General features: G+C 44.6%; 1 protein-coding gene across 1 annotated transcript in view; it reads left to right on the forward strand.

Annotated features, from left to right (window-relative positions):
- Nucleotides 1-395: 395 nt before the first annotated feature.
- LOC309562540 (tumor necrosis factor receptor superfamily member 6-like) overlaps nucleotides 396-19,726 on the forward strand; it is a 45,415-nt gene continuing 26,084 nt past the window's right edge. Inside the window, exon 1 of the mRNA XM_082266788.1 lies at nucleotides 396-462. Coding sequence (XP_082122914.1) covers nucleotides 433-462 — 30 coding nt within the window. The 5' untranslated portion in view covers nucleotides 396-432. The remainder of the gene's footprint in view (nucleotides 463-19,726) is intronic.

Consider the following 19,726-nt stretch of genomic DNA (forward strand, 5'->3'; position numbering starts at 1 on the left):
ACTTCTTTTGGGCGACAGGCGTCCCGCAATTCTGCTTGTGCTATTTTACCGTGATTCCTCGGGCGACAATCGCGGCAAAATCGTGCCACGTTTGGGGTGCCATTGCAAGTCACAGGAATCGCACGGGCATCCCGCGACTTGCAATGGTGCGGGATCGCGGGCAGGATCGCAGCAATTCTGCCCGCGATCCGAAACGCCTAGATTTGAATAGAGCCTGAATCAATTGTGTGTTATTTTATAATAAATCATTTTTTAAAAATGAGGAAATGTATAAAACAAAAAAACAAAAAACAAAACAAAAACAAGCAAAGCCCTACACTTAGGCATGGCCAGGCATGTCATGTCTTCTGTGAACTCACATGACTTTCTTAAAGGCTCCTCCTCAAGTTCATTACTTTCAGTTTCAGTGCAGACGAGTACGAAGCAGCAACTATGGTCACCCTGCATCTTGTCTTTTTTTTGGTAAGTTTAAAATGAAATGATATTCTCTGTGATATACTCTGTGATTGTCTTTCTACATAGCAGATCCTTATGGCAGGAGAAATATCTAGTTGTGGTTTTAAAATGACAAATGACAGTTAGCAGTAAACAAACTAGAGAGGACGTTGTAACAGTCGGGGAAATGTGTCCAGAATAGGAATGTACTCAGGTATAAACTTTCATTACAGAGATAGCAGAGAGTGTGATAAGGGTGATCTTCATGGCATTAGTGTCATGGCTATCAGATGTGCACTGTCATGCTTCCTGTTTTATGTACGGTACTTTGTGAAAACAGTCGGTAACAGAATTTCTGTATAAACACTTGCGTTCCTCCAAGCTGTTAACACTTATTAACTCGCTATCACTAACCCTGTCTGTCCCTAAACTTAACATATCAACCTATATTTTAAAGGGCTCTTTCACACGGGCGTTCCATATGTCCGTTTTTCATCCCATCCGTTTGCGGATGAAAAACGGACATAATGTATCTCTATGTAAATACGGATGTCAGCGGAGGACCTCCGCTGACATCCGTTTTTCGTCCTTTCAGTTCAGTTCAGTTTTTTGGAACAGAAGAGAAAACTATTTTTTCTTCCGTTCAAAAAACGGAACGGGCACAAAAACGGATGTCAGTGGTGTCATCCGCTGACATCCGTATTTACATAGAGATACATTATGTCCGTTTTTCATCCGCAAACGGATGGGATGAAAAACGGACAGACGGACCGGATGACACAAGTGTCATCCGTGTCCGTTTCAAAAAAAAAAAAAAAAGGACCTGATCGGGCAAAAAAAAACTGAACGCTCGTGTGAAAGAGCCCAAAGTGTTACTAAACCCACAGCAGTAGAATCAGTCTTAATATGCAGTAAAGCATGCTTGTTATACTGTGGAACCTAAGGGGTTATTCCTCCACATTGTGTAAAAAGGCTATTTGATCCTGTCTTCTCTGGTTCTCCCCTTCTTCCACTGCCCCCTGATAATTTCCTGATAACACAGAGTCTATGGAGTCGGGCTGCACGTGCTCAGTTTAGTGTGTATTGCTAGAGAGGTTTTTTTTTTTTTTTTCTTGGGAGAGTGCATGTGATTAGCACACAGGGCCAATCAGCACAGTCCAGGCAGAGGGTCAGGGGTCCTGCAGTCTCATAAGCAGGTCAGAATACTTGCTCTACAAGCTTTCACCAGTGCTTGGATAGACACTGACTGAAGTCACAAGGCCGCTATATACTGCTGATGAGAAATATGGATTTTTCCTACAGCTTACCTGTAAAATCCTTTTCTTGGAGTACATCACGGGACACAGAGCGGCCATATTAATTACTATATGGATTATACACCACCTATAGGTGAATGGTCACTGGCAACCAATCAGGCAGGAAGCCCCCCCATATATCCCCTCCCATACAGGAAGTACCTCCTTTTTGTATCAAGCAATATACATCCCAGACAAGAGGGGAAGGACCTCTGTGTCCTGTAATATACTCCAAGAAATGGATTTTACAGGAAAGCTGTAGGAAAAATCCATATTTCTTTATCGTACATCACGGGACACAGAGCAGCCATATTCATTACTATATGGGACGTTCCAAAGCAATGCACTTGAGGGGAGGGGGGACCAGGGCCGGTGCTAGACTATTTTGCGCCCTAGGCAATACCAGCTACTTGTGCCCCCCCTGCCACCCGCACTCCCCCCCACCACCTGCGCCCCCAACTGCATTGCACATATAACTAAGACAGTATTAACACAGCCTGCAGGCCTCATATTTAAATTGGAAGTATTCCCAGGCTCAGGCTGTGTACAGTAGTACTAGTATGGCATCATCATCATCATGATGCCATACTGTACACAGCCTGAGCCTGGGAATACTTCTATTTTAAATATGAGGCCTGCAGGCTGTGTTAATACTGTCTTAGTTATATGTGCAGTGCAGTTGGGGGCGCAGGTGGTGGGGGGGGGAGTGCGGGTGGCAGGGGGGGCACAAGTAGCTGGTCTTGCCTAGGGCGCACAATAGTCTAGCACCGGCCCTGGTCCCCCCTCCCCTCAAGTGCATTGCTTTGGAACGTCCCATATAGTAATGAATATGGCTGCTCTGTGTCCCGTGATGTACGATAAAGAAATATGGATTTTTCCTAAGACTATCTATCTACATACACAGTCTGTTTAGTGGCCTTTGTAATTGCACTGCACTGCACATATAACTAAAACAGTATTAACATTAACACAGCCTGCAGGCCTCATATTTAAATTGGAAGTATCCCCAAATTTTTACCTTAAACTCCCTAGGCACCTGAATTGATCCTTCCTTTCAATACTGTATACAGCCTGTCTCTCAGTCCTCACGTGCTCCCAGCTAAATAGCCATAATATATCACTCCAAAGAAGTACAAGGGGGTGCAGCAAACATACTGGGAGGCAAAAATGGCTGTCAGATATTCATTTTACCACTATAGCCTAATATAAAAGTCCTGGAAATTATCCATATATATGTATTTGCATATAGGCGCCATTGGTGGACTATAACTGTCAGCAGAAATAAGAAAAAGTCACATTAGCCACAGTGGGAGCATATAGCCAGATGGTTAAAAGCAAAGAAACATGAACAGGGAGATGACAGCATGTGGTCAAGCAGTAGCACATATTGCAGAGCAGACACTGTCTCAGGACCCGATCTCACAGCAAGATGAAGAAGCCACAGCAGAGGGTGAAGCAATGGCAATGTAGTGCACTCCACAATGAAAAACAGTCATTCGATTATCCACTTCTCAACCTCCGCTGACAGAGTGGATAAACACAGCTTGTGCATAAATACCATACATCGGTAGTGCCTCCTCATGGGTCATCCACTGTATGCAGGATCGGTTCCTGTCGCTCAAAGCAGGACACTGTTGAACTGTAGAACACCTGTTCTATCAGATCTCCCTACCCCATCAGAAATCCATACCCTCGTCATTTCCGGTTCAGATCAGCTGTGGATTCGCCATGCATCAGCTGTAGCCATGTCAAACGTCCTAGTGCGCATGCGCGCAATGGGTAGGGAAATTTGATAATATCGCAACGGTCGGGCACAGTGTGGGCCATGGAGATCGGATGGATATTTGTTATAAGAGATCTCCCTGCCCGCTGCCCGACCCGCATGAACACTAAGACATGTGACGCGGCTACAGCTGATGCATGACAAATCCACAGCTGATCTGAACCGAAAATGACGAGGGTATGGATTTCTGATGGGGTAGGGTCTTCTGATAGAACACTGTCTCCCATGTGGCAGAAGTGGAGTGGGTGGAGTGGAGGCGGAGCCAAATTGGAGTAGGTGGGGCCGGGGAGGAGGCGGCACAGCGGAGTGGAGGAGCCGAAGAGGAAGAAGTGATGTCACTGGTTGCTAGACGCCAAGCGGCTCTAGCAACCAGTGCTGTGTGGGCTCCGCAGCAGAGAGAGAGTGCGCGGCGGCCACAGAATCGGATCAGATGCGGTCCGGTCCTTCGGATGATGAGATCCATTCCAGATGGTGCACGGGTCACTCACAGTAAGTGACACAATCTGAGTCAGGCAGTCAGCAGTTCTGAAAAGTCTGGCCAGCAGTGCGTCCCTAGGCGGCAGTGCGCCCTAGGTGGCTGCCTAGTTCGCCTAGCGGGAGCGCGGGCCCTGGGGGGGGACACCATAAAATACCACCATCAGACCGCAGAAGATCTACATAGCTGCCTGCAGAACGCTGCGGTCAAATACAGAATCCTCCTGGGTCCTAACATCCACTAGAATCTAGTGAACGTATGCACTGACAACCAAGTCGCAGCTTTGAAAATCTGAGCCTAAGAAACTTGATGGCGAACTGCCCAAGCGCCACCTACTCTTCTGGTAGAGTGTGCCTTTAACGGAAAAGGTGGAACCTTCCCTTTTAAACCATATGCCTGGATAATAATCTGGTGAATCCATTGCAAAATAGTAGATTTAGATGCCTGCCCCTTCCTGGGCCCTTCCGGTAGCACGAACTAAAGGTCGGTCTTACGAATCTGAACTGACCTTTTCAAATAAATCTTGAATACACGTACTACATCAAAAGAATGTAATAACTTTTCCCCTGCTGTTTGAGGATTTGGAAAGAAGGAAGGCAGTATAATATCCTGATTCAAATGAAAAGTGGACACCACCTTGGGCAAAAAATCTGGGTGTGGACGTAGAATCACCCTATCTTGATGCAATATCAAGAATGGCTCTTTACAATAAAGAGCTGCTAATTCTGACTAAAGTTACTGCAACCAAAAAGACCAATTTTCTTGGTCAAACAGAACCAAAGGGATATGCTACATGGGCTGAAAAGGCTGTTTTTGTAAGACTGTCAGCACCAAATTTATATACCAAGGACACAATGGTGGCTTCACTTGTGGAAGCATTCACCAGACATAACAAAGGGGTGGGGGTGCTGGTGACATCATTACCACTTTATTACTGGGCCATAGGCAAAAGACGGCTATAACCCAGCTCTTTTGTTTTTGGAGGGCGTCCATGAATGTACTCCCAGGACACGCCCCCGCATGCTCCCTGTGATCGCTTTGTTCTTTTGACACAGGTGATCACAGATCAAGGTAAAGGGCCAATCACATCGGCCCTTTACCATGTGATCAGTTGTGTCCAATCACAGCTGATCACATGTAAACAAACTTGCTGGTTATTGGCATTCTTTTATTTACACCCTGTCACAGTGTAAGGAAATGAGAGCCGATTAGCAGCAAGGCTGACAGGGCACAATTACACTGATCATCAGTGCCCTGATGATCAGTGTAGCTCCATCAGCGTTGATCAGTGCCCATCAGTGCAGCTTATCAATGCTCATCAGTGCCACCTTATCAGTGCAGTTTTGCCAGTGCCTTCCCATCAGTGCCCATCAGTGCAGCCTCATCAGTGCCCATTAGTGCAGCCTCACCAGTGCCCATCAGTGCAGCCTTAGCAGTTTCCAACAGAGCAGCCTCATCAGCACACATCAGTAAAGAAGAAAAATTACTTTTCTCTTTCGTTCATTGACGGACACAGCTCCTGATCTTCTTAACCATTGGGTTATACTGCCCCCTACAGGAGCAGTACACTATGGCCAGTCCCAGGGGGTATACTCCCTCTCTGTGATATAGGTACTCAGATTTTTACTGCCTAGTCAGGAGTAAGGACCTAGTTCCTGGCTGGGATCTCTGGTCCTGCCAATTTTTTCTTTTTAGATATAGATTTTTTTCTCCTGGTTTATTCCTGTGAGATCTACAATCAACTGCCAGACTGGGCGATGGGCTGGATAATCTAGATCCAGTGGTCACCCCAGCGAGACCTCAGCTCTGCGCTATGTCAGCCGCAACATAGCCCCACTGGACGGGGCTGGCCTGCGAATTAAACGCCTCGCGAGGTTGCATACGACTTGGTCTCGGCCCGAGTCATAGCGTTCCTCCTGGCCGAAAGCACCTCCATTTCGATGGCGAGGGGATCTGTCTGGAGTTGTGCCGCCTGGTTCCTGGTATTGTGAGTAGCTGTCCCCCCTCTCCCCCTGAAGGGTTTTGGGGTAGAGGTGGGCCCCTCCTTGGGACGTTCAGACCTTCAAGTTCCCCTCCTTCCTATCAGGCACCCCCTTTCATCTGTCCCCTATTCTACCCCCCGTCCACTTACACTGGGGCTGTATAGGGGGCGGGGGGGATGTGCCACCGTCGACTGGACGATCTCCTGTGCAGGGGGGGTTGTACATGGTGGGGGCTCCTGCCAGGGCCCCCCGTCCTGCCTGAGCCTGTCCTTGAGGCCAATGGCGCCATTTTCTTGTAGCCTGTGTGCTCAATGCATGGAGGCCATGTTTGTGTAGTCCGGCTGCCATTTTACGGTGGTTTGCAATTGAAAATAGCAGGGGCCATGACAGCGGAGCCCTCTGGGCTCGGTGATGGGAGCCCCTCCTCATTCCCTGGTGCTGACTCCTGGATCCTATTATTTCCTGATCGCCGCTTGTGCAGTGCAGATTCTCCTGGTGGCTGCGGTGCCTGGTTTCTGTGGGTGATGAGTCTGATGGGTTCCTCTCGCTCTTTGCTAAAGATCGATTGCTGCTCTGTGACTGGAAACCGGGTGGTGCTGCCAGAGAGGTGGGGTTGTCCCTAAGCAGTGTTTTACATTTTTTTGTGGGGTCCCCCTGGTGACTCATGGAGTCTTTGGAGCACATCTCCCCACCTGATCCCCTCTCTAAAGCTGCGGGCCCTCCAGGTCCCATCTATCCATCAATGCACTTACGGCGGACCTGGAGTCCCTTGTGTCCTGGGTGGAGGTGGCTTTTGGGCGACAGACTAGCATAAAGCGCCCCTCGCCTTCCCCTGCCTCATCTGTTTCACCCGGACTGTTTCACCCGTGATGGACCCGGTTTTCAGATTAAACAAGGCAACCATGATTCCGGTTGAAGAGTCCCCGGCCTTTAAGGACCCAGCTGACAGGAAGGCAGAGGCTGTGGCTTGTGGACACAGGTTGCCTTCCCTGTGTCCCAGACAAACACATCCAAAGGAAATTGCTTTGCATGCCTTTGATGTGAACCGGGCAATTATGGTGTACTTGGCAGCTAAGGAGTCTTTTAGGAAGTCAGACTTACTATTTGTGGGTTGTCTGTTTCCTCTTCAAATATTTCCAGATGAATCAGACAGACGGTGGTTCAGGTCTATTCCATCCAGGGTCGGGTTCCTCCTTTCCTTGTCACGGCCCATTCTACTCAGTCGCTCAGTGCCTCCTGGGCTTTCCGTCATCAGGTGTCAGTGACACAGGTTTGCAAGGCCGCCTCCTGGTCGTTGGTGCACACTTTCACAAAGTACTATAATGGTGATGTGTTGGCATCTGCGGATGCTTCCTTTAGCCGCAAGATTTTTTCAGGCTCCTGTTTAGAGGATCTGGTCCCCTTTGAGGGTGTATTGTTTTTTTTCAGGTGAGCTGCAGTTGTTTTGGTTAAGCTACTGTTTACCTGGTTCGCTATAGTTAGCCTTTGGAATTTATTTTTCGCTGTTCCCACCCCTCATACTTAACACTGCTTTGGGACGTCCCAATGGTTAAGAAGATCAGGAGCTGTGTCTGTCAATGAACGAAAGAGAAAATTTAATTTTTGACTTACCGTAAAATCCATTTCGCTGATGTCCATTGACGGACACAGCATCCACCCCTCCGTGGAGTTGTAATTCTTCTGACACTGCTTGTAACAAAACTGAGAACCTATAGCAGAGAGGGAGTATACCCCTAGGACTGCCCATAGGCATATTTCATAAGAGTACATTTTTGCATGATTGTGCAATTGGTATTCAAAGTGCAACAGCATTGAAAGCTGAAATTTGGCCTGGGCAGGAAGTGCCCGGTATTGAAGTGGTTAACCTAATATAATCACATGGTCAATGACATGGTCATCCCTAACGGACATGCTTGTTACTAATCATTTTCTTTTTTTTTTTTTTTTTTTTTTGCCTGAGTCCCATCTGGGGAAATTTACTTCACATTCTTCCCCAGAGACACAGCAGGAAGTAAGCGGAGATCTATTCAAAGTGAGGGAAAATACCAAGGCGAGTTAACGCACACATGGTAATACACATTGGGGTTCATTACTAAAGCTGGTGAGTGCTAAATTTGGTGCAGCTCTGCATAGAAACCAGTCATTTTTTTGGTGTCAAAGCTTAATTGAACAAGCTGAAGTTAGAAGCTGATTGGCTACCTTGCACAGCTGCACCAGAGTTTGCACTCTCTAGTTTTAGTAAATCAACCCCATTGTCATTTCATTCATTTAAATTGGGTTACCAATGCAGCACAATGAAGAAAAAAATACACCAGCAGTATTCTTCTCACGCACTGCACCACAATGCAGGTTGTGCGTTATGGTATGTTGCGGCATACTTTAACACAGTTGCATTGCTTTAATGTGCTTGATTGACATTCAAAATAAAGGGCACCACAACACACTAAAAGCATTGATGGTGTAATAGAGTGCATTGTGGTAATGTGTGTGCGAACACAGGGCAAAGATGTGAAGCCAGCCTTAGACAGTTACCGAAATTTATATATTACAGGAAAGGAGAAGTGCTTTTACAAACATGGGAAATTTAGACTGAGCTTACGATAAAAAGAAAATCCTAGGCAGAGTTAGGGCTCACTCACACAAAGTGTGCTTTACCATATACCCCATGCAGGGCCATGTTTACCATAAAACGATAAACAGACACAAGGGCGCACCGGCCTAGTGCATTATCCTTTAAGCAGGTTTATTAAAATAATGAATTAAAAATATTCACAAACGAGTTCTTGATAAAAAAAGCACATCAGACAAAGTTTAAAATCCTCAGCATCGAGATCGGGCTCTGAAGAAGAGGCGCTGCCTCGAAACGCGTAAGCCTGTACAGCTGTGGGGGACGATCCAATCCCGATCTCGATGCTGAGGATTTTAAACTTTGTCTGATGTGCTTTTTTTTATCAAGAACTCATTTGTGAGTATTTTTAATTCATTATTTTAATAAACCTGCTTAAAGGATAATGCACTAGGCCGGTGCGCCCCTTGTGTCGGTTTATCGTTTTATAGTGTTCCCAGACCACCCTGGTCTAGTGAGGGGCTGCAAGGCTGAAGCATTACAAAGTTGCCGTGTCGTTTGTTCTCGACATTTACAAGTCTTTCGCCGAGCTGGATAGAGGATTGCACCACTCAGAGCGCAGGGAATAGGTGCTTCGCACCGATGGTTTATCTATTTGCTTGCTTCATGGCCATGTTTACCCACACGGCGATGTTCAGGTGTTCCGTGCATCCCCAAGCAGGCAGACCCATTGATGTTAATATGGACACAGCAGCTGCACGGACACAGCTACTGCATTCAAATATGAACATCCATGTGTGTGCGTGTCCCCGAATTCATGCTGTCACATAGATGTCATATTGGGACACAGCGGCTGCACAGACAATTAACATCAATAGGACTATCTGCACTGAGATGCACGGAAAATCTTGGCATTCCTATGTAGGTAAGCATAGCCCTGCATAGCCATACGGTAAAGTACACCCTGTGTGAATGAGTCCTTATCCTTCAGTACAAACCTACTTTCACGGATCTCTTGACAGCTCTGATTTTAGGGTAGACAATATGTTTGGTTTGAGAAAGAGTATTTGCAATGTGCTAAGTGATAGGGCCCTGTCACACAGGCAGACCAATTTGGTGTGCATGGTAGTTTTTCAGGCGGGCCCAATCAGACCATCCAGTCTCCTCAGTGGAGCGGGGGGCATCAATGAACATGTGTCCATTGACATCTGATCCTGTCCACTAAAAACGGACAGATAGGGATCCATTCCCCGTCTCTTTTGCGGATTGGATCAGATGGCAGTAGGGTGTAACTGGACAGGCGATCCGTTTACATCTGACTGCCCATAGAGTAGAGCGGGCTGTTTCTGTGTCCGCTCTGCATAAGCGGAGCAGGCACGGAACAGCCACCTTCCAGTTCAACGGGGATCAGTGGACAGATTCCCTGATGAGCAGGCAGACTCCAATGAAGTCTGCACTGTGTAGGGGCCTATACTAATGACTAGTCCTTTTTCCTCTGCTTGCCTTTTTTTGGGCAAAGCTTCCCAAATGCATTTCCTCTTTAATTAATTGTGAAGACACTACCGGCTAATGTTGTTCTTGATCTCCTTGCCTGCTGACTTCTATTAAACCTGAAGACAGGGGTTTGTCAGCCCCCCTTTAAAATAATCACATTTTGTTGCTTTGCAGCCTGAAATGAAGACAGTTTTTGTTTTATCCAGAAGTATTTATTCAACGAAACTTATAACATCCAAGTAAAAGATAAAAACCAACATGTCAGAAAAAAAAATCAAAAACAGAATCACTGATTTTGAAAAAGCATCAACCCCTTGTGTCAGTATTTTGTTGACCTGGTCGCCTCACAGGTCGCTGTAGGTCGCCTTCCATAGGGAAGCTGTGGACCCGTTCTAATAGGAGCGACACAAGTCGCTCCGACTTAGAAAAAGGGTCCGGAGCTTCTTTGGGGCGACCTGGAGGCAACCGCCATAGACTTCAATGTTATGAAGTCATGCCGGCCGCTCCGTGGTCGTGGCGCGCTGCTCGCACCGCGACCTCGGAGGTCGCCCCGGGAAGTAGCGTCGCTTGTATGTGAACGGGGCCTTACAGCCTTTAGATTGTTGGGATTTGTCTCTACTAACTTTGCACATCTAGACTTTGCAATATTTGCCCACTCTTCTTTGCAGAACTGCTCAAGTTCAGGTCAATTTGATGGTGACTGTTTGTGGACTGCAGTCTTCAAGTCATTCTACAGATTTTTAATGGGGTTTTAAACTGGAACTATAGACAAAATTTTTTTTTGATTTTGGACAAAGCAAGGGAGGGTTATATCCTTATGAGATTTTTTTTTCCGCCATCTTTGGTTTACTGAAGAGATTTCCCTTCACTTACTTTTCGATAACCAAACCGGAAGAGAGGAATCCCTGCAAATTAAGGACATTCCTTGGGGACCCCCAGCTCACCAGACTTAGTGTCCCCCATTGGAAGAATTCCTTCCTATTAATTTGCTGGGGACAACCCAAAATTTGGGATTTTCTTTTACTTTCACTTTTGATGATAATGGCAAACAGGACAAATAGAAAGGGTTACTCTCCTTAGCGGGGGCCCAGACAGTAATAAAAACTCACAAGGGTTCTAATCCATCTCCACTCTATCAAAAACTAAAAAAAAAAGTTTTGCTCTTAGTTATTCTTTAACTGGTTGCCGACCGCCGCATAGTTATATACTGCGGCGGTCAGCCCCGGCCAGGCAGAGTGACGTATCAGTACGTCACTTGCCTGTCACTTCCTTGTGAGCCAATAGCGGGCGGGCGCTCGCCCGCCGCGGTACGTTCACAGGGAAGTTAGTGCGTGTGACCAGTGGACCCGATGTCCGCCGGTCACTCGGCGATCGTCGGTACAGAGGGAGAAAGTCAGGCGGCTGATGTAAACAAGCCGCCTGTCATTCTCCCCTGTGTAGAAACAGTGTTCAGACTATGTAGGACCGTTGATCACTGTTCCTACACTAGTAGCCACAGCCAATCACAGTAGAAAGCACGCCCCTAGGGACACACTTAACCCCTCCCTCCCCAATAAAGTTAACCCCTTCCCTGCCAGTGTAATTTTGCAGTAACAGTGCATATGTATCGCACTGATTACTGCAGTAATGTCATTGGTAACCCCAAAAGTGTCAAAAATGTCAGTCAAGGGTCCGATCTGTCCACCGCAATGTCGCAGTACCGCAAAAAAAACGCAGATCGCCGCCATTACGCGTTAAAAAAAAACACCAAAAATGACAGAAATCTTTCCCTTAGTTAGTAAACGCAATAACTTTTGCGCAAACCAATCAAAATACGCTTTTTGCGATTTTTTTTACCAAACATAGGTAGCAGAAAACAAATTGGCCAAAAATGTTAAAAAATTTAGATTTTTACATTTTTTTGGGGGGGAATTTCATATAAAAAAATGTGAAAAATATAGTTATTTTTGCAAAATTTATGCTCTTTTTTTGTTTATAGCGTAAAAAGTAAAAATCGCACAGGTGATCAAATACCACCAAAAGAAAGCTCTGTTTGTGGGAAAAAAAGGACGTCAAATTCGTTTAGGTACAGCGTCGCACGACCGCGCAATTGTCCATTAAAGTCACGCAGTAAAAAATCACAAAAAACCCCCTGGTCTTTAAGCAGCCAAATCCTCCGGGGCTTAAGTGGTTAAGTCTGGGCTCTGACTAGGCCATGCAAGGATATTCAGCTTTTTCTCCTTTAACCGCTGTGTGGTTATTCTTGCTGTGTGCTTTGGGTCATTGTTATGTTGGAAGGTAAACCTCCTTCCTGTTGACAACTTTCTGGCAGAGGGCAGCAGATATTCCTCAAGAATGTGATAGTATTTTGCCCCATCCATTTTTTCTTCTATCCTGACAAGTGCTCCAGTCCCTGTGGCAGAGAAACACCCCCATAATTGGATATTACTACCTCCATGCTTTACTGTAAGAATGGTGTTATTTGGATGGTGAGCTGTTCTGTTTATTTATTTATTTATTTTTTTCTGACATGTTGGTGTTCTAACTTTCACTTGGGTGTTATAAATTGCACTGCTGGATAACACAGAAAATGTGTCTGTCTTCATTGCAGGCTGCAAAGCAACAAAATGTGATTATTTTAAAGGGGGTTGATTGTTTTCTATACCTACTATATACAGTATATACAGTATTGTACATCCCATAAATAAGCAGGAAAATATACTGTGCATATTACACATATTTTCCCATCTAGTAAAAATATCAGATATTTCTGGTTTAGCAAAACATTTCTATGCAGTCTGAAAGTGATGTGTCTGATTTAAGCACTTCTGCTTTCTGTAACCTTTAGAAAGCAGTTTATGATTATAGATAGTTGGGAACTATGAGTATATTCTACTCTGTGGTTAACAAAATAACCAGGGGCGGCCTGCCCATTATGGGCGCAGGGGCGCCGCTCCCCCTATCCATGCATCTGGGCCCCTAATCTACATGCAGGGCGCCGGACGCATGGATTCCAATGGGTTTTTTTTTTTTTTAAATTCACTATTGTCACACAGATTCTCCTCCTGGCCATTCAGGAAGCGGGTCCTGAGACCCGTTTCCTGAATGGCCGAAAGGAGAAGCCATGCGTCTCAGCCATGGAGGAGGAGGAGGGAGGAGACGCAGGAGACTGAGAGAAGAAGAAGAAGCAGCCACCACCGCTGCTGTTGCCTGCCCTCCCTCTACATGTCCAGGCAGGGTGAGTGAGCCGGCGACCATGGGGGGGGGGATGGTGGGGGAGAGTCCAGATGTTCCTCTGTAGGAAAGGAAAGCATCTATTCTAAATTTCCTTACAATGTCCTCAAGACTCAAGCCCATTGCTTCTTAAAAAGTATGGTGTGCGGGCTGGACCGGGGGGGGGGGTATGGTGTGATCCGTCCGCCACACCCTCCCCCCCCCCCCCCCCCCCGGCCCATGGAGCACCAGCCGCCACTACTGAAAATAACCAATGTTAAAAGATCACTATCATAGATATACGTTGTATTTATGTTGGCAGGGGATGTAAGCAGGCCACAAGTAAGCAATTGGGCTTTGTGAATTTCATGTGAGAGTCTCTTCTTCTTTCTGATGGCTCCAACCCTTCTCTGTATCAGATGTCAGATGAATGTAAAAGTTGAAGTGCCAATATATTGTTTTACTAGGCAGCGGTAAAGAAAGTAAGAGACTGTTAGATGGAAATTTCATCATCACCTTTCCCTGAAAACAGAACAAATACTTTCTGTATACTACACAGTGGGGTTGATTTTACCAAAACTAGAGTGCAAAATCTGGTGCACCTGTGTATGGTAGCCAAACAGCTTCTGACTTCAGTTTGTTCAAATAGACTTTGACAATACAACCTGGAATAGGATTGGTTTCTATGTAGAGCTGCACCAGATTTTGCACTCTCCAGTTTTAGTAAATAAACCCAGTGTCTATTGCATCCTTTCTTAACTTTTTTACTTGTTAAATAAAACCATTAACGAAGGTTAAAAAAAAAAAAAAAAAAACAAGCTTTGGAAATTGTATCGTCCTCTTTTGCTAGTTGTAAAAGTGTCCCCTTGCATTGGGAGTCAATAGAAAAATGCCCCCTAAAATAGGTGGTCAGTGGGTAGAATCCCCCTTACATTGGTGGCCAGTGTAGAAGTGACACCCTACCATTGGATGTCAGTGGGAACTGTTCCCATGCATTTGTGGAAAGTATAGAAGTCACCCCCCCCCCTTTCTTTGGTTGTCAGCGGAAACTGTTCCCTTACATTGGTAGGAACTGCCACGTTATATTGGTGGTCATTGTAGGAGGGAGATTAATCTGCTATTGCTTACTGTCCAGAGTTGTATAAAGTACTTGAAACCCATACTTGAGTAAAAGTACAAGTGCTCGATCAAAAAGTGACTTGAGTAGAAGTGAAAGTGCTTGATCAAAAAGTGACTTGAGTAGAAGTACTAAAGTATTCAACATTTTTTGTACTTAAGTATTGCAAGTAGTTTTTTTTTTAATTTTGTTACTCAAGTACTGAAAGTAAAAGTACCAGTAGCTTTGAAATGCTTTCGTATGCGCTGATAATACACATGTTTTGAGCTTCATGAAACCTGCCATCTACTGTTCTGGCAGTGGTAATTTTTATAAAAGTAACGAGTAACTATGCAGCACAAAAAAAAAAATATCGGAGTAGAAGTATTGAAATCATTGAAAAAATGTAGTGAAGTAAAAGTGGAAGTAGGAGAAAAAAATCTACTCTAGGAAAGTACAGATACCGCCTTTCGGTACTTAACCTTCCTAGCGGTATTCCCGAGTGTGACTCGGGGTAAGATTTTAGTGCCAAAAGCGGTAACCCCGAGTCACACTCAGGGTAGCGCTAAGAAGATCGCTGGATGCTGGAAGAGGTTTTACTTACCTTTTCTCTGGGATCCAGCGAAGACTGCGAGCGGTGTGCGGCGGCGGATCTTCCTCCCGATCGTCTGCGAGCCCCGGCTTCCATCTCCGGCGACGTGACGGCGGCAAATTCAAATGTAAAATGCACCAAACACACTGATACCATTCAAAATAAAATAAAATCACATTACATTGCCCCCCAGTGCCCTTTCCTGCAGTTTTACTGTACTTTTTATGTAAATATATATATATATATATATATATATATATATATATACAGTATATATATATATATATATATATACGTATATATATATACACACATATACACATATATATATATATATATACGTATATACATATATACATATATATGTATATATATATGTATATGTATATATATATATATATATATATATATATATATATACACACACGTATATATATATATATATATATATATATATATATATATACACGTAATTCTTGTGAATGAGCAGCCCAAACCAACTGTATACATTATATATATATATATATATATATATATATATATATATATATATACGTATATATATATATATATATATATATATATATATATATATATATATATATATATATATATATATATATGTATAATATATGTATACATAATATATGTATACATACATATATATAATATATATAATAAATGTATACAGTTGGTTTGGGCTGCTCATTCACAAGAATTACATGCAAAATAATGGTACCGCTTTCAGCACCTAAAATCCAAAAGAATCATACCGCCAGGGAGGTTAAGTACAGTAGTGAAGTAGTTCTACTTAGTTACTATACATCTCTGTTACTGTCCAAGGAGCCCATGGCAACCTCAGCAGGAACACTAGGTTTCCACAAAACCCTAGCTGACAAAGCCTGTTTTATGGTCCAGTTTGTAAAAGCCTAACAAATTGATGAAATAGGTTTGAAATGGTATTTACTATGGTCTTTCAAATTTGTATATCTTTGTGTTCATGCCAAGAAGATCACAGACCAGCCAGTGGGCAATATTCCATATGCTGGTGCTTGAAATACATATTCCATTGGTAAAGTCTGTGGCTAAATTGGTGTGCTGAATTTTTGCTGCATTTGGGGCATGCAGTTTTTTTTTGAAAGGCCTTTTGTTTTTAGCGCATGTACATTTATTTGCACAGAGAGTCAGTTACATTCATTTTTTTAAGTATTCATCTATTTGTAAGTAAATTGTTGATGTGTACACTCTATAGGGCACCTTATAGGAATGGAAGGCACAAAGGCAGCAGTATTTGGATGTTTGACATGCATGGCTCCTCTGTATTCTTCAGAGGCGTAACTAGAACCTTCAGGGCCCCGGTGCAAGAAACCATGAAGGGCCCCCGGCCCCCTGGCCGGGGCCCTTCCCTTCAAGCCTGGGGCTCTTCTCACTGATCCTGGGGCCCTTTAATCTCGTTGCGGGGCCCTTTATTACGGTCCTGCAGCGGGACCCTTTCACAAGTTCTGCAGTGGGCCCCCTTCCTGCTATCTTAGGGCATCCCCACGGTGGTGGAATGCCAGGGCCCGGCTACAAGTGTTACCTTTGCGATCCTGGAAGTTCACCCACTGGTGTCAGTAGTTTATATTTTTTGGTATTTTAATTGTATTATTTTTTATCATTTTATTTAATTGTTTTATAATGTCACTGACTATGACTCTGTCCATTCAGAAAAGGAAGGAGCTGGTAAATTACATATTTACCGACCCCTTCCTGGTTCTCTATTGTGACGGATCCCCTGCACCAGCTGGCAGGAGAGGGGAGGGAGCACAGTTGGGGGGCAGCACAGTGGGGGGGGGGACCAGGGGGGCACACAGGGACCCAGAGACAGCAGAATACAAGTGAATTGGATAGGAGAAGTGGCGGGGGCAGCATACAGAGGAACCAATCTCCTCCATTTTCCTCCTGCATCTATAGGAGGAAAAAGGAGGACAGTGATTTCTCTACATGCTGCCCCAGCCGCCCCTCCTATCCAAGTGTACAGGGGAGCTGCACAGGCCCCCTGGAGCATGGGGCCTGGTTGCAATGGCAACCCCTGCTATTCATTACTACTTAAAGCGGAGTTCTGGCCTCAAAATCGACTTTGGGCCATCCGCTTGCTGAGTGTCACCTGTAAAAGAAATGGATAATCACGATTTTTTTTTGTTTACTTACCTTGTTATTGAAGAAAATATACTCACCTTTCTTCCTCTTCCTCCCTCTGTCCGCGCCGTCACTTCCTCCTTGCATTGATTCCTGGGAGCTGAACGTCATCACTCCCAGGAGTCAATGCGCCTGCACCGGCCCCGGTCGTCACTTCCGATGCAGGCGCGTCATTCCCTGCTAAACAGCTTCTGGGCATGCCTAGAAGCTGTGCAGGGATGACACGCCTTCCCCCGGGAATGACGGCGGGGCCGGTGCAGTGCAATGTGAGACCGAAGAGGACACGGAAGAGGATGCAGAAGAGGACGCGCTGGCTTCAGCTGCCCACACCTAAGATGGCAGTGCTGGAGAAGAAAGGTAAGGTATTTCTTCTAAAAGGTAAGTGCAACCTGGGACAGTTCAGAGGCTATCCATTGTGGAATGCACTAGCCCTGACTGTCCTGGGGGTATTTTTATTAAAAAATCATTTCTGAGGCCGGAACTCCGCTTTAAACTCTCCCTGTCACAAAAAGAAAATAACAGTACTGTAAGAAAGCATGTTTTATATTTACCAATGTAGTGAGATTAATTTTTGCTCTCTTGTAGAGCTATTGGCACTGCTATCTGACACTTCAGGGTGTGTCAGACAGTGTTTTCCCTGCTGGATTCTATAGCTCTTCCTGCCACCCTCTATACTGTATATCACTACTATGATCATCTGGTGCATGTATTCAGAAAAACAGCCCTGCTAACAGATTGTGGAATCATCTATACAAAGGGGATGTTTTCTGACTAATATACAGAGATGGGATATTCCAACTAATAAACAGATTTTTTTTTCTATTCAGTAAAACGTTTTTTTTTTCATAACATGATTTGAGTAAAATTCCCTTCCATAAAGGTACTTTTTAGATTCAGTTAGATCAAAGAACTACTGTTATGTGTAAACTGAAAGTATCAGTGAGAAAAAGGCACCTTCGGTAAGAAGGAAATTTTTAAGAGAATAAAACCAGTAGACCTCCATCTGTCATCAAGCCAAGGGCTCTGCCATGGTTGTAAGATCCTGTGTAAAAAATACATGTGATGGTCCATAATTACATGTGTCTAGACATGGAAAAGTCTGTATGTGTAAAATAGGCATACAATTCTTCTTTCATTCTTCTAGCTCTATGCATATGTAATGCTACCCCTTAAGGGGCTGCTGGATTTTTGGTCAACATGCATTTTCCACAACATCTGTAGACAATAAACCAGTCCATAGCTTTGTTTTTTTTATGAGGGGTAAATAATGTAGATGGAGTTAGGGTGGTATGGGATGCCCAGATCTTGGTATACAAAAAAGGGGAGGAAATGGTCTAGCTGAAATAGTTGGGTGTGATATCCCTGGTAACACCGCAAGTATAGCGGTCCCTACCCTGGCTCTAGAACGTGGGCAGAAAAGAAGCTATACTGGAAGGGACCAGTAGACAAAAAGAGAGCCTTTTGAGGATGGATAATGAAACCACAGGGTCACGAGTTGGTCAAATAGAATGTGTTTTATTGGTGTAAATAATACACAGTCTTAGACTATGGTTCACGCAGAGGAGTACAGAGGTGTGGATTGTGCAAATAAGGGTGTGTATAGAATAACACTTGTGGTGAGAGGTGGTAAAAATGATCAAGTCATGTGATGAACAATACAATACAGTAAGATGTATAAGTTTACATATAGACTGCAATGAATCAAACAGTACAGTACAATAAGATGTATAAGTTACATATAGATTGCAATGAATCAATCGGACGTCTGTTGGGGGGGGGGGGGGTGGCACTGGTAGAGAGATCCCTCAGGCTTAGTGCCTAAAATAAACCGTGTGAATAATCGATATGAGGGGGGAACATAGGTAGCCAGTGTCAATGACGGGACTATGATATGCACGGGCTGGAAGTGCCAGAGGTTTGGCAAAGATACACTGGATTTCCAAAGAGCAGTGTAGTATCACAGGGGAAGTGTGTGTGAGTGTCCCACAGGTTGGCCGAACTTGGGCCGGTATTCGTGGGTTAAAGGTGCCGGGCATCTGGCAGGGTTACACTGATTGTCCAGGAAACAGTGTAGTGCCCCAGGGGATGTAGGTGTCCCACAGGTTGGCCAAACGAGGGCCGTTTTCTGACTGGGATTCCTGGGATGGGGCTGGGCTCCATGTGGGAGATGTGGAGAGAAAAAAGATCATAAGCTTAATAATAGCATGCAATGCCAAGCTGCTGTTTCCAAAGCAAGAAAAGTCCTTTCTTGTATTAACAGAGGCATGGACTCCAGAGAGAGAAATATCATTGTGCCCCTGTACAAATCATTAGTAAGACCTCATCTGGAATATGCAGTTCAGTTTTGGGCACCAGTTCTTAAAAAGGATATTGGGGAGCTGGAGAAAGTGCAGAGAAGGGCAACCAAACTGATAAGAGGCATGGAGGACCTCAGCTATGAGAAAAGATTAGAGGAACTGAATTTATTCTCTCTTGAGAAGAGGAGATTAAGGGGGGATATGATCAACATGTATAAATACATAAGGGGTCCATATAGTGAACTTGGTGTTGAGTTGTTTACTTTAAGGTCAACACAGAGGACAAGAGGGCACTCTTTACGTCTAGAGGAAAACAGATTTTGTCTCCAAATACGGAAAGG

Source organism: Pelophylax lessonae, assembly GCF_965119305.1.
Source record: "Pelophylax lessonae genome assembly, chromosome: 9".
Classification (NCBI taxonomy): Eukaryota; Metazoa; Chordata; class Amphibia; order Anura; family Ranidae; genus Pelophylax; species Pelophylax lessonae.